Source organism: Dipodomys ordii, unplaced genomic scaffold (genome assembly GCF_000151885.1).
Source record: "Dipodomys ordii isolate 6190 unplaced genomic scaffold, Dord_2.0 Scaffold1, whole genome shotgun sequence".
Taxonomy (NCBI): domain Eukaryota; kingdom Metazoa; phylum Chordata; class Mammalia; order Rodentia; family Heteromyidae; genus Dipodomys; species Dipodomys ordii.
The window spans coordinates 67,147,556-67,161,202 of NW_012267217.1; the positions used below are offsets into that span (position 1 = coordinate 67,147,556).

General features: G+C 59.2%; 2 protein-coding genes and 1 long non-coding RNA gene across 3 annotated transcripts in view; 2 read left to right on the forward strand and 1 right to left on the reverse strand.

The window, feature by feature from the left end:
- The window catches only part of Scly (selenocysteine lyase), a 23,100-nt gene extending 18,360 nt beyond the window's left edge, over positions 1 to 4,740 (forward strand). The window contains exons 8-12 of the mRNA XM_013012103.1: positions 724 to 760; positions 2,151 to 2,234; positions 2,617 to 2,716; positions 3,766 to 3,841; positions 4,463 to 4,740. Coding sequence (XP_012867557.1) covers positions 724 to 760; positions 2,151 to 2,234; positions 2,617 to 2,716; positions 3,766 to 3,841; positions 4,463 to 4,616 — 451 coding nt within the window. The 3' untranslated portion in view covers positions 4,617 to 4,740. The remainder of the gene's footprint in view (positions 1 to 723; positions 761 to 2,150; positions 2,235 to 2,616; positions 2,717 to 3,765; positions 3,842 to 4,462) is intronic.
- The window catches only part of LOC105982487, a 19,564-nt gene continuing 10,657 nt past the window's right edge, over positions 4,741 to 13,647 (reverse strand). The window contains exons 2-3 of the long non-coding RNA XR_001174889.1: positions 13,540 to 13,546; positions 4,741 to 4,815 (exon numbers count right to left, since the gene is read on the reverse strand). This is a non-coding gene — a long non-coding RNA (uncharacterized LOC105982487). The remainder of the gene's footprint in view (positions 4,816 to 13,539; positions 13,547 to 13,647) is intronic.
- Positions 6,785 to 13,647, forward strand: part of Espnl (espin-like) — a 30,233-nt gene continuing 23,370 nt past the window's right edge. The window contains exons 1-4 of the mRNA XM_013012088.1: positions 6,785 to 7,078; positions 8,023 to 8,213; positions 8,853 to 9,039; positions 9,732 to 9,914. Of these exons, the coding sequence (XP_012867542.1) occupies positions 6,785 to 7,078; positions 8,023 to 8,213; positions 8,853 to 9,039; positions 9,732 to 9,914 (855 nt within the window). The remainder of the gene's footprint in view (positions 7,079 to 8,022; positions 8,214 to 8,852; positions 9,040 to 9,731; positions 9,915 to 13,647) is intronic.

A 13,647-nucleotide genomic window follows, 5' to 3' on the forward strand; every position in this document is an offset into this window, starting at 1 on the left:
GGCCTGGGCGCTGTCCCTCAGCTCTTCAGCTCAAGGCTAGCGCTCTACCACTTGAGCCACAGCGCTACTTCCGGCTTTTTTTTTCTTTTTGCTTATGTGGTGCTGAGGAATCGAACCCAGGGCCTCATGCATTGCAAAGCAAGCGCTCTACCGCTGAGCCACCTTCCCAGCCCCCCAGATGGTTTCTCTAGGGAATTCTACGTCATGATTAAAAGAAATGCCATTTCTATTCATGGTCTACCAGAAAGCAAGAAGAAGAATTCTTTCCAGTAATTTGTTTTTTGGTTTTTTTTTGGTTGGTCATGGGGCTTGAACTCTGGGCCTGGGCGCTGTCCCTCAGCTATTCAGCTCAAGGCGAGCACTTTACCACCTGAGCAACAGCGCCACTTCCAGTTTTCAAGTGGGCCTGGGTGTAACAGGGTGCTGGTTTGGAATGGGGGACCAAAGAGGCACACAGAAGGAGACAGGCTTTCTCCAGGTAAAGAAAGAATGCAGATAAGATTGTCACTGTCCACGCTGTGATGGTGTGCGGTCTGTGATAGGCTGTGTGGACTGTCCCTGGGTTGGGACTAATAGGAAGTCAATGGTGGTGGCAGGGGCTGCAGCTGCCATGGAGTACTGTGAAGTGTTTGTTTAGAGCTGTGACTTTGTACATAATACTGACATCGGTGTGGCTTCCTCCTGCATATCTGTTCCCTCTGCATGGTCCCTTGTCTCCTACAGGACAGAGAACACCCCCATGATCGCTGGCCTTGGGAAGGTAAGTCCGGCAGCCTTGGTCTGCTGTCAGCGCTAGCAGGGACCTGGGCTTGGGGGCGGAAGGGTGGGGGGAGAGGTCACATTCCAGGAGTGACCAACGAGGATAAGCAAAGGATTTCCCCGATGGACCCGAGAGCTACCTTTGGGGATCCACTTAGATTTAAAGCAGAAAGGCTCCTTGTTTGTGTGCGTGTGTGCACGTGCATGTGTGTGTGTGTGTGTGTGTGCATGTGTGTGTGTGTGTGTGTGTGTGTGCGTGTGCTCCAGCCAGCCCTAGGGCTTGAACTCAGGCACTGTCCTTGAGCTTTTGTGCCTAAGACTGGCTCTCTACTACGTGAGCCGTGGCTCCACTTCCAGCTTTTTGGTGGTTACTTGGAGATCAGAGTCTCACGGACTTTCCTGCCTGGGCTGGCTTTGAACCTCAGCCCTCGTGTCTCAGCCTCTTGAGGAGCTAGGGGTACGAGTGTGAGCCGTGGTGCCTGGCCTCCTTTCTAGTGACCAGGGCGGCCGCAGGTGTGCTTGCTCCCGCGGGCCATCATGGCTGCACTTCCGGTCCTAGTGGATCTGGGATGTGGGGCCTCCATGGCCTGTGCAGCCCCTTGGGCAGCTCTTCTTCCTGGGGCACCGGGCTTCTTGGGGGCTGCAGACATTAGGTGTGTGGCAGGAAAGCGGGGCACCAGCAGCACCAGGGCTTCTCAGGGCTGCTTCCCGGCTGCACGGGCCTCTGCCCCCACACGGCTTTTCCCTCAGGCTTTGACGTGTGTGTGCCACCGGCTCTGCGTGTGGCTCCTCAGCTCCACAAGGGCTGGCACTTGGCCCTCCCTGCCTCAGTATCCCAGGATGAAAGAAAGTACGAACAAACACGTCTTGATCTAGAATATTCGAAACCTTATTCTTCTGCAGTTCTGGGGATGGGACCCGAGGCCCCACGCCTGCTGGGCAGCACGGTCCCTTGGGGCTCAGGCCCCACCCCTGACCCCGCTGTAGCTCTGTGGCCAAGGCTGCGTCCCCAGAAACTAAGCCAGATGGTGAAGCAGACCTGCAGCCCACAGGCTTCATGCCTGGGGGCTACCCCAGCTCCAGACTTCACTCACTGTGTCCTGGGGTCACACCACCCCAAGGGGTGTGCCACCTGCAAGACGAGAGTGTGGGGCAGCTCACACGTGTAACGTAACCCCTGGTCTTGCCCGCTCAGGCGTGGGCATTCCTTAGTATTCGGGCTCCCCTGGGGCTTGGGTGCTTGGTGCCATCGAGGAGGGGCTGCTGGTCACCGCTGCCCTGCAGAGGGTCGATGGTGACCGGGCAGAGCCAGTGTGCTGCCTGGGCTGCCCTGGCCCCCGGCTTTGCCTCCAGGCTCGGCTTCCAGCAGCATTCTGTCCCCATGTCCCCAGGCTGCCGAGCTGGTGACCGAGCACTGCGAGGCGTACGAGGCCCACATGAGGCATGTCCGCGATTACCTGGAGGAGAGGCTGCTGGTGAGTGCAGGGCGCCCGGCCCACGGTGGCCACGCGGGTTTGTCCTTGTGAATGAACTGGCCAGTAGAGTGCCACGTGAGGGAAGGGAGGAGCCGGGTCAGCAGTCCTCACAAGGCTGGGAGTGAGTAAGCCAGCCTTCATGGGTGAGAGGGAGCCTGCCAGAGCCGAGACACTCAGGGGTGTCTGCAGAGTCTGAGTTCAGGACAGGACTTGTCCCGTGTTGGCACTCTCAGCTATTATCGGTAGATGCTTATTGAGAGGTAAATATTTTCAGATTGAAATTGTTTCCCAGAGATGGATTGTTTAGCATTTAGTTGCTGGACCAGGTGGGGTGTCTCTGACGCTATCATGAACTGTCATTTGGTTGTGTTTTTTTTTTCAGGCAGAATTTGGTAAGAGAATCCATTTGAACAGCCGCTTTCCAGGGACAGAGCGGCTGCCCAACACCTGCAACTTTTCCATCCGGGGACCCCAGCTTCAAGGTAACGGCCTGCCCTGACCCGAGCTCTGTGGTGTGTACTTTGACTCATGAACTTGTGTCTGAGCCAGCAGCTGTCCAGAGGACAATGCTGCTTGTGTTGTGAGCTGGGCGTGTGCTGGCGTGAGCACAGCTGCACCCAGCCTGGGTGAGGCCCGGCCCCCGTGGGCTGAGGTGCGGCTGGCCGAGGCCCCCGGAGGCTCTGGTCGCTGGCAGCAGCTTTGCAGACCTGTGCTTCTCCCAGTTGCCCTGAGCATGGAGCTCTGGTTTTCCACAGCAGTCACTAACTGTTAGAAAGCGACAGAAAATCAGCCCGTTTAAATGAGCTGATCTGATTTCGTTCATCATTGTATACCCTTTCGAGAGGGGAAAGCAGAGGCAAGACCGTTTCACCAGCTGGCTAGGAATGAGGGCGGCTGCACGTCCGCAGGTGTCATGGGCTCCTGGGACGCCCACCCCGGGACGTGTGGCCCATGATTCCTCGGGTGCGCAGCTGCATCGGCCCTCCGGGTCTGTGCACATCCGCAAGTGGCTTTTGACAAAGATGCCTGGCGGTGAGACCTGTTCTCACGGGCCTGGAAGAGCAGGGCTGCCCCTCCCCTGGCCGGATGGCCTGCTGTGGAAAGTCATCTCCATCGGCCCTTCTGTGATCACTGGTGATCCGTGTTGGTTGAAACACAGCAGGTCTATGCCAGCAATCAGTGGCTTTTAGAAAGTTAGTCCCTGTGCGTGTGAGAGAGGAGGGCAGCGTCTGCATGAAGAGGGCCCTGGCCTGCGTGAAAGCAGGCTCAGATGCAAATACCATCGGGCCGTAATCTGTTAAGCGAGACATTGGGTTGATTGCATAGAGATCCCACTGTCAAGGCTGCCGGGACTAAGAAGTGTCAGCTGTTCAGCAGCCAGGCCTGGGGCCATGTTTTCCTGGGTGCCTAGCTCTGCCTAGCTGGAACTTTCTGGGTAGCTTGAGTAGGGGAAACAGGGCCGGGGAGGAGTGGGGAGGAGCAGGTGGGGAGGGAGGAGGAGGGCGGCTCAGGGTGCATGCTGTCTTTGCAGGCTGCATGGTGCTTGCCCAGTGCCAGACGCTGCTGGCCAGTGTGGGGGCTTCATGCCACTCGGACCAAGGGGACCAGTGAGTACTCTGGGCACAGCCAGCTCTCAGTGGAGGTGGTGGGGCTGGGCATCAGGGACCTGCGTATCAGGCCCACTGTGGGGTGGGTACCTGTGGCAGATGTCGACCCACGAAGGAGCAGACTCTGGGGAGAGCAGCGCTGAGATGGGCAGCCAGTGGCCGCAGAGGCCCAGAGTTGGCAGCGTTGTGAGCTGCGTGGGGCCCAGCTCCTGGAGGCAGGCCCGCAGGGCCAGGAGCCCCACATGCAGCCACCGGAGGGAGCTGCGGGTGGGGGGAAGACAGTCACCAGTGGAGTGCTGAGGGACCACTCACCATGACCCCACACAAGCGGACCCGTTTCTCAGAGGAGGAAACTGAGGCATGTGGGTGAAGGGTCTGGGGCTTGGCTGTGTAAGCGCGCGGGGTGGCGGCAGCACCTGGGAGGGACGAGGGGTCAGTGACCCCTCAGGCTCAGGCCTCCGGAGGCTTCTGTGTCCTCCTGACACGGGAGGAACAGGAATGGGGGACACGCAGCCAGGCCCACTGGGTTCACACCACCCCAACAGGAGGACTGGCCCAGAGGAGGGGTCCAAGGTGCACACGGGCCGCTGACGGTGCCCCCTGCTACCCCCCACCCCGCAGGCCGTCCCCCGTGCTGATGAGCTGTGGCATCCCCTTCGACGTGGCCAGGAACGCGCTCCGGCTCAGCGTGGGCCGAGCCACCACCACGGCCGAGGTGGACCTGGTCGTGCAGGACCTGAAGCAGGCCGTGGCCCGCCTGGAGGGCCAGGCCTAGGGCCAGCAGCTGCCCTGGCTCTGGGGGCCACTCGCCAGAGGAAGCCCCTCAGGTCCCCAGGCCGCACCTGAGCCTCTGGGCGGCTGCCCTGGGCGGCTCTCGTCTCTGGATCTTCGCTCTGCCCTGGGCGGCTCACGTCTCTGGATCTTCGCTCTGCCCTGGGCGCTGGGGCTGGGGCACCTGTGTGCTTTTTCTCCTCCTGCCACATAGACCCTGTGCCCTCACAGCCCCAGGGCACCAGTGCCCACATAGGATTCTCTTCTTGTCAATCGCTGCCAGAAGCCACTGGATATGAATCACTGGGACTCGTCCACAGCCCCTCCTGGGAGTGGGACCGGCCCGTCGGGACCCCTCTTCCTGGAAGGTGGTGGTTTACCTAGGAGACAAAATCCAGATCTTCATAATCCATTGCCATGAATTTGCTGCTGTCGTGAAATAGGAAACTCGCTTTTTGCGTGGCGCATGGGCTCTCAGGTAGAGTGCTCTCTCTGGGGCCCATCTTAACCCTTCTCCTGCCTGAGGACAGTGACGCCTCCACCCCGCGCCTCCACCCCGCCTCCCGCGGTGGTGACTGCTGCCGCTCCTGCCATCCTGCCATCGGATCTGCCATCCTCCAGACGGCGCTCCGCTCCTGCCACTCCTGCCACCGGCCCATTCCCGCTGCCTTCCAGCCCTTCCCAGCGGCTCCTTCTGCTCATTTACTTGGGATGGGACTCGACCCTCGCTGGTCTGGGCTGTGTGCATGCACAGCCCCTGGGTCATTCCTGAGAGGGAGTCAGATTCCCCTAACCTCTCCCCACTTTCGTTTTACTGCAAAAGGATAAGTGACTGGTAGTTATACAAAAATGACTGTCAGGGAATAACTTCTCACTATGCGCTTTTTAAGTAAGGTATAGGAAGTAAGTCCATGAAGGCGCCGAGGAAAACAATTGTCAGAAATTACATGAACTAATTAAAGATTTCCACACTTGCTTGGATGTCTTGGGTTTTCCCTCCAGGCTGGAGAGAGAGAGAGAGAGAGAGAAAGAGAGAGAGAGAGAGAGTGTGTGTGTGTGTGTGTGTGTGTGACACCTGAGCCTGCGTGGGGGGTGGGGGAGGGGGGCTGAGCCTAGGTGGCAGCTGCTGGTAACAATAGGCAGCAGAATAGACCCATGCTGAGCCCTAGAGAGCAGGGCTCCACAGCGCCGCCCTGCAGCCTCTGGGAGAGGCTGTGGCCGGCTGGCCCTGACTTCCCCAGCCAAGAACCATGCGGGACCTGGGAGGAGGAGGGGAGGAGAGGGATGGGGATGACGATGGGGGTGCAGATGATGCTTTGCATAGAAAAATGAACATCTCAACTAATTAAAGCTAAAAACAAATTTTAAAGAACAGCAAAGAGAACAATCTGGAAAGAGATGCCATGGCTGGCTAGAGGGGCTACGCCTGACACCCTCAGGCTCACCTTGAAGGCCCCCTGTCCAGCAACCTGGACACACCTAGTGTCCGGTGTGCGGGCAGTCAAGAGCCAGATGCAGATGTCTAGTCCCCCGGGGCCAGCAGGCCTCCCAGGGGTGATGTCCCAGGAAGCAGGAGGCCCCCTTGTGGGTGATGCCAGCTGACATTTTGACCCTAACAGAACAAGTTCTTCCAATCATACCATGGGTGGATCCATTCTTTTGTGAGAACAGAGAAGACTTCCTGTGCCCCTTGGAGCTGTGCCTACACAGGGCCGGCCATGCGGGCTCAGGAGCCTGTGCTGTCTAGATCTACGGCCCTCCAGGTGGCAGAGACCCGGCCCAGGCCAAGAATGAGAACATGGTACGGCTTGCTCTCACCTGGCTCTACAGGTGACAGAGACGCTGCCGGGAAGAGGAGTTTCCAGTTGAAGACAGCCTGGGCCGGCCAGCCTCTCATGAGCTGGCTGGTTCCTGCCGGCTCACGGTGGTCCTTTCCCAAGACTTACCCATTCCATACTCCACAGCCCAGGCACCTAGCCCCCCCAGGAGTGGCTTGGGTAGAGCCGATCCCCAGGACCTGTCCCCCACCCCCCGCCCCCGCCGCCCCGTGACTGCCTCCCATCTGCCCTGCGCACTGTTATCGGGTAACCAGAGATGGCTGCCGCGTCCACGCCTGAAACAGGAAGCCCTGTCAGCCTCTGCACAGCCTCCACCAAGAGCCAGTCCCAGAGGATGGAGGAGCGGCAGGCACTGGTGGCCTCCAGGGATGGGGACGTGGCCACCTTGGAGCGGCTGCTGGAGGCCGGTGCCCTGGGCCCGGGCATCACCGATGCCCTGGGGGCTGGCCTGGTGCACCATGCCACCCGAGCTGGCCACCTGGACTGTGTCAAGTTCCTGGTGGAGCGAGCCAAGCTGCCCAGCAACCAGCAGGCCCACAACGGGGCCACACCGGTGCACGACGCTGCCGCCACGGGCAACCTGGCTGAGCTGCGCTGGCTGGTCCGAGACGGGGGCTGCGGGCTGCAGGTGAGCAGGAACCAGGCAGCCAGGGCGGAACAAGGGAGGGCAGGCCCACGTCTGGCCCCAGCCTCGTGGCTCCAGGCTGTGCTTTCCTCAGGTACCTCTGCCTCCTCCCACCAAGGCCTGTGTGGATTCCAAGCTGTGTTGACACCATTTGGCTTGGTTTGCATGCCCACCAGGCCGAGGCTGGGGAACCGTTTTGGCTCCTCCACTTCCCTCCCTCAGCCTGAACTTGCCAGCCTTCCCGGTGCGGTCTCACCAGTGTCTCTGGTCAGAGGTGGTCCACAGGGCCTCTTTCCCAAAGGGCCCAGCAATGCAGAGGTGCAGAGGGACTCCGCACAGGAGCTGGGGCCCCCGTGGCACAGGTGGGCTGTGGGGCAGGTGAGCGTCAGTGCCCGTCCCGTCCGGTGTGCCCAGCTCCCCCGTGCACACATCCTGCGAGAGAAAGCCCCTGGGTGACATGGTCCAAAAAGAAGTGCGCTCTTAGCTGACGTAGGCAACTGTGACCTCTGTGCGTCGCCTGTGTGGTGGGAAGAGGGCGGAGGAGGCCCTGGGCCACGGCGCCGGCCTCGCTCGCGGAGCACAGGGCAGGCACGGTGGCCGGGGCCCCCAGGCCGCCACAGCACCTGCGCCTGGGCCTCCATCGGCGCCCACCTGTCCACGCACAGCGCCCTCAGGCAGCGCTCCCCAGGCGGGAGCTGCCACCTGCAGAGATGTGCCCCCTGGCCTTTCCCACTGAGGGCTGAGCAGGAGGCCACAGTGGCTTGGCTGAGTGGGAGGGGGACTGGGCCTTGGGGCGGGAGGGGCCCCAGCATGTGGATGCCTAAGACCACGGCCTGGCTGGGCCCACCTCTTCTCTGGCATGGTGCCCCGGCCCACCATGGAGAGCAGCCTCGGGCAGCTGGCGCTGGCAGCCTGCCACCAGCTCCCCGCCCTGCTGCTCTGTGCAGGACCAAGACGCATCTGGCGTGTCGCCGCTGCACCTGGCCGCGCGCTTCGGACACCCCACGGTGGTGGAGTGGCTGCTGCGGGAGGGCCACGCGGCCACGCTGGAGACACAGGAGGGGGCGCTGCCGCTGCACCACGCCGCCGTCAGCGGGGACCTGACCTGTCTGAAGCTGCTGACCGTGGCCCACAGCAGGTGAGAGCGTGGCCCTCTCCTCAGGGCCCTGGACCTGGGGAAGGTGCGCTGAGAAGGGCCAGCGAGCCCAGGTGTGTGGCTGCAGATGGCCCAGTGAGTCTGAAGCCAGAGGGTGACAAGCAGGTGGGGGGCAGGGGCTTGGTCAGCCCCTGGGCCCAAGGACACCCCAGCCGCTCACTCTGGATTCCTCCCCTCCGGGTGCCTGGGCGAGCAGGGCACAGCGGGCTGGGGCTCCGCCTCCCCCGGCAGCTCAGGGCACCTGGAGAGCAGCGGAGGGACTCCGAGACCCTGGGGACCCTGGCAAGGGTCAGCTCTGTGTCCCCACGGGGGCAAGATTATGACCCTCCAATAATCTATGTGGGGTACCTGAGCCCAGGCAAAGGAAAGGAGCCCCTTGTGCGGGCTCCAAAGCCCTGGACAGCAGCTGGAAGGAGTTGGGAAACAGTGTGTAACGCTCAGAGGTCAGGCGTGAAGTCCAGATGAGCCACCTCGGGTGGGAGGCTGCCCTCCCCACAGCTGGTCATGGGGGACGGCGGGCACACGGGGCCAGCGGCAGCCAGAGGACAGAGCGGCGGCTTGCCAGCCCAGCCCTGCTGGCATGGATGTGGGCACCAGCCCGCTGACGCTCTCCCCCTGCAGCGGCGTGAACCAGCGGACCCGCAGTGGGGCCTCCCCGCTCTACTTGGCCTGCCAGGAGGGCCACCTGCACCTGGCACAGTTCCTGGTGAAGGACTGCGGTGCCGACGTGCGCCTGCGCGCCCTGGACGGTATGAGCGCGCTGCACGCTGCCGCGGCCCGCGGCCACTACTCACTGGTAGTCTGGCTGGTAAGGACTCCCCGGGGGGGCATGCACTGGGGGTCAAAGCTCTGTGGACAGTGGGCCTGGGTGCCGCCAGGCGCTGGGTCACTCAGAACGGCTGCACTAGACCCTGACCACAGAGCCCACAGCAGTGAGGCCTCCCTGGTCTTTCCCAAGAGTCTGGTGGACACTCTCAGGCTTTGCGACCCCAGGTGCTCTGTGACCAGTGCCCCATGGCCCTGGCCACTCCAGACATGTCCTCAGAGTCCTGGACAAGTCACTCCACCTCTTCTGCAGAGGAAGCCATGAGAACTGAGAGGCCAGAGCCAGGGGGTACTTCCCCCTCCACAACGGAAGATGAGCTTGGGGTGGGAGTCACTGGGGTCCCGAGGGTCCACTGGTGATGAGCGATGGGGTGTGAGGCGGGGATAGGGGAGAGCTCAGGATGGTCAGGAGGCGACTGCACAAAGCAGGGCCCCAAGGCCGCACGTGGCAGTTATGTGGGTTGAGATTTGGGTCCGTGGCATTTTCAGCTAAAAACAATTGGGCTCCTGCTAGCCGTCCTTGTCACAGGACGCAGGGGACTGAACCACGGTGGCCCTCGGCTCCCCAGGGATGGGGCCACTTCCCTGAAGACAATCCCACTGTGCTCAGAGTCCCCAGGCTTCTCCCTGGGCGAGGCGGCCTGTGCAGACCGGCTCTCCGCTCCCCCTTTCCAGGCCACGTTCACCGACATCAGCCTCACTGCTCGGGATAACGAGGGGGCCACGGCTCTGCACTTCGCCGCCCGGGGTGGCCACACCCCCATTCTGGACCGGCTGCTGCTGCTGGGTGCCCCCATCATGAGAGACTCGTGGGGTGGGACCCCCCTCCACGACGCAGCAGAGAATGGGCAGATGGAGGTACGCCGCCTCAGGGCTGTTGGGCTGGGGGCCCTTACACCGTCAGGAGCGTGCCCCAAGCTGAGCACTTCCTCCTGAAGTGTGCTGTTGAGCCTTCAAGGCAACCCTATACAAGACGTATTACTTCTCCCCTTTCACTCATGGGTAAACTGAGGCACCGTGGGCCCGGCATGTGCTCAAGGTCAGAAGGCAGCACCAAGCGTCACACCTCCTGTGCTCGGGACGTGGCGTGGTGACTCCCCAGCCACGGGGCTGTGCTGTGAGTGGCCCAGCCACTTGGCTAGAATCCAAATCCCCGCCAACTCATGCACCTATCTTGAAAACAACCTGTGAGCCCGGCTTGGGCAGGGGTGCTGTCTGCTGTGGTAGCCTGATGCTCAGCAGGTGACAGCGATAGGCAGCTGGGGCCACTGCGCAGCCTCAGCAGGGCCGTCCCCGCCCCAGGAGCCTGGCCCCGCCCCTGCCCCCCAGTGCCTACGGGGACCCATTCACGGCCATGGTGTGGCTTCCATGGTTCCCAAAGCCCTGCAGCCGTAGCTGCCTCAGCCCAGCAGAGAGGCTGAGAGGTGATGGACACTGCCCGCAGCTCCTGGTCCAGGCCAGGCCCGTCCCGGGCACCGTGGAGGGGTGGCCTGAGGACACTGTGCTCAGCACAAACCCACAGTGGCTGCGGTTCCAGGTGCTCAAATCTCAGCGGTGTCAGGTAAAGGGATGGCACCCAAGGAGCAGTCCCAGAGCCCTGCACAGCCGCGGGCACCAGGGAGACCCTGGCTCCGCCCACATCAGCGGCTGGAGGGCCTGACCTCCCCGTCCCCTGCAGCCTCTCCACCGGGCCTCCTCTCCACATGCCACACTCCAGCTCTAGAAGGAAGTACGATCGGGTCTTGGTCATAAGTGAATTATGGGGGAGGCTTGTCCACTTTTCTATAAATCTATATTCTAAACTGCTTGAAATTAAGAATTTATATCCCTCCAGACAGGGTTGGAGGTGGGGGTGATGGCAAACCTGCCCGGGGAGGAGAAGGGGTCCAGGGGTGTGGCAAGAGGGGCTCTCGGCTCCTCCTGAAAAGGTGGCCCAGGCACAAAGTTGTCCCTCAGTAGCCAAATCTTTGCACAAGCACAACACTCCGGAGGAGCCCCTAGCTCCCAGCATGAAGATAACCGGCAACCCAGGCCCCGGGGCAGGCAGGACCTCTGCCGTCTTCAGTCCTGTCATTACCGACTCCAGAGCACACAGAAGCTCCCCACCCCCACTGGTTGAGTGAACCGAGGGCTGGGGCTACCTTAAGGCAACAAAAGTCCTGGCTTCATCCCCAACAACTAGCACTCCCCCCAAAAATAAAACCCAGTTATCTGAGGGAAATCAGAGACCTCACATTATCTGATCCATAAATATTTTAGCAAACCTCTTCCAGGGAGGCATGTACTTCTTTAAAATCACACCGCAAACCATTATCACACCTACAAAACAACCCACAATAATTCCTGAGAATTAACTAGTATCCAGTCGGACACCTGACGGCGGCCAGGCCCTCATGCGCGCGCATCTGTCAAATCTCCCTCCACTCCTCCAGGAAATGTGGGAAGATGTGCTCCCCTCCTGCTGTTTAACATAGATCCTTATTTCAAGCAGTTTAGAACAGGTTCGGGATGCTAAGAAACAGAGACTGCAGTACGCTGCCTGGGACCCCCATCCGCTCCATCTGTTCCTAACAATGACACGATGTTATAAACAAAATCCTGCCTTCCTCCAGATGGCCTGTCTTTCCTTCATGTCTGTCTGTCCAGGAGCCCAGCCAGGACACAGCACAGCGTCCAGGTCTGCTCAGGCGCCTCTTGGTGGCAACAGCTATTTCCACATTTTAAAAACAAAACTCCAGCCAGGCGTGGTGGTGCACACCTATAGCCCCAGCACTGGGGAGCTGAGGCGGGAGATCGCACTTTCCACACCAACCTGGGCCGCCTAAAGAGACCCTGTCTCAAAGAACCAAGACAAAACAAGCACACAGTTGGTGCTGCTGTAGTCTCTGAAGGCGCTGAAATGGCTTCCGTTCGTGCCTCGCTGTACTGCCTTGGGTGTAATTACCCAAGCATTGTAAGTGTCGTTCAGAGCATATAACGTTTGCCATCTCCTTGCTATGCCGTTCAGCTGGGCGAGGGACATCCATTCTGCTGTGCTCCCTTCCCGCTCTCCCGTGCCCCATTCTCCATCCCCACCCCCTGGCAACCAGGTCAACTTCCTGTCCCCCTGAATTCCAAGGCTCTGGGTACCCCAATAGGATGGAGGGCGCAGTCTTTATTCTTTCATTTAGCACAGCATCCTCAAGGCTGTGAGGTAGTCTAGGTGAGGATTTAAGAAGGAGCAATAGTTCATCGTGTGGCTACCTTCCTCTTCATCGTTCATCTCTTAGTGGGCGCCTGGTGCTTCCACCTCGTGGCTGTTGTCAGTGGTGCTGCTCTGTACCCTGATGTACATCCAAGGTAGAACGGCTGGACCTGAGCTGATCACTTTGGTGTTAAGCCAGCATTGCATGCTCAGCATAAATGCAGCTCGATCCTGGTAGCTTTTTATATGCAGTTGAGTTGCTAACATTTTGTTTAGTACTTGAACTCCATATTCATGTGTGTGCGTGTGTGCACGTACACATGTGCACACATGCACACACCAGTCCTAAGGCTTGAACTCAGGGCCTAGGTGCTGTCTCTGGGCTTTTTGCTCAAGGCTGGCATCTTCCCATTTGAGCTACAGCTCCACTTTTGGCTTCTTGCTGATTAATTGGAAATAAGAGTCTCGTGGGCTTTCTTGCTTGGGCTGGCTTTGAACTGTGATCCTCAGATCACATCCTCCTGAGTAGGATTACAGACATAAGCCACCAGTACCCAGCCTTTGTTGAGTTTTTGAGAGGGGTGTTTTCCCTGCTCATTTCTGGCCTGTTTCCATGTTCCTTGACTGCTAAACTGTGTGTCCTAGGGTTTTGTAATTCATCAGCTCAAATAGTTTCTAATGTCTGGTCGTTATTCTTCCTTGCCCTTTGGACTTACTTGAAGGTGCTTATTAATTTTTAAACATGATGGTTCAGAAATTAAGTCTGTTACTGATTTCTCTTGGATTATACTGTGGCCAGAAAATATTCTCTAATAATTCTAACCATTTGATCTCTGTCATTAGCTTCTTTGTAAGTGTGCATGTGGACGTTGTTTTGTAAATATTTAGCATGTCTGTGAAAAGACTAGAGTCTGTGGGTTGTTTTGTATGTGTCTGTCAGCTGTATTCACATTCAATCACATGTATGTGACATGTACAGATTTCTGTGTTTTATCCAGACTGCTAAGTCAGGGTGCTGATGTTTGGGGGTGACTGGGTTCCTGTGTGTCCCTGTGATGCTGCACTGTTGTATGTGTTCCACCCTAATGAAGTATTACTGCAGATCTGTATTTCTATAGACCTGTAGTACCATAAACCTGTAGTACCACAAAGTGCTGCAGACCTGTGGTTCTGTAGACCTGTGGTTCTGTAGACCTGTGGTTCTGTAGACCTGTGATACTGTAGGCCTGTGGTTCTGTAGACCTGTGGTTCTGTAGACATGTGGTTCTGTAGACCTGTGGTTCTGTAGACCGACAGTACTGCACATCTGAGGTTTTATAGACCTGTAGAGCTCTAGCCCTGAGCTTATGCACACCTGTGGTTCTGTAGACCTGTGGTTCTGTAGACCTGTGATACTGTAGACCTGTG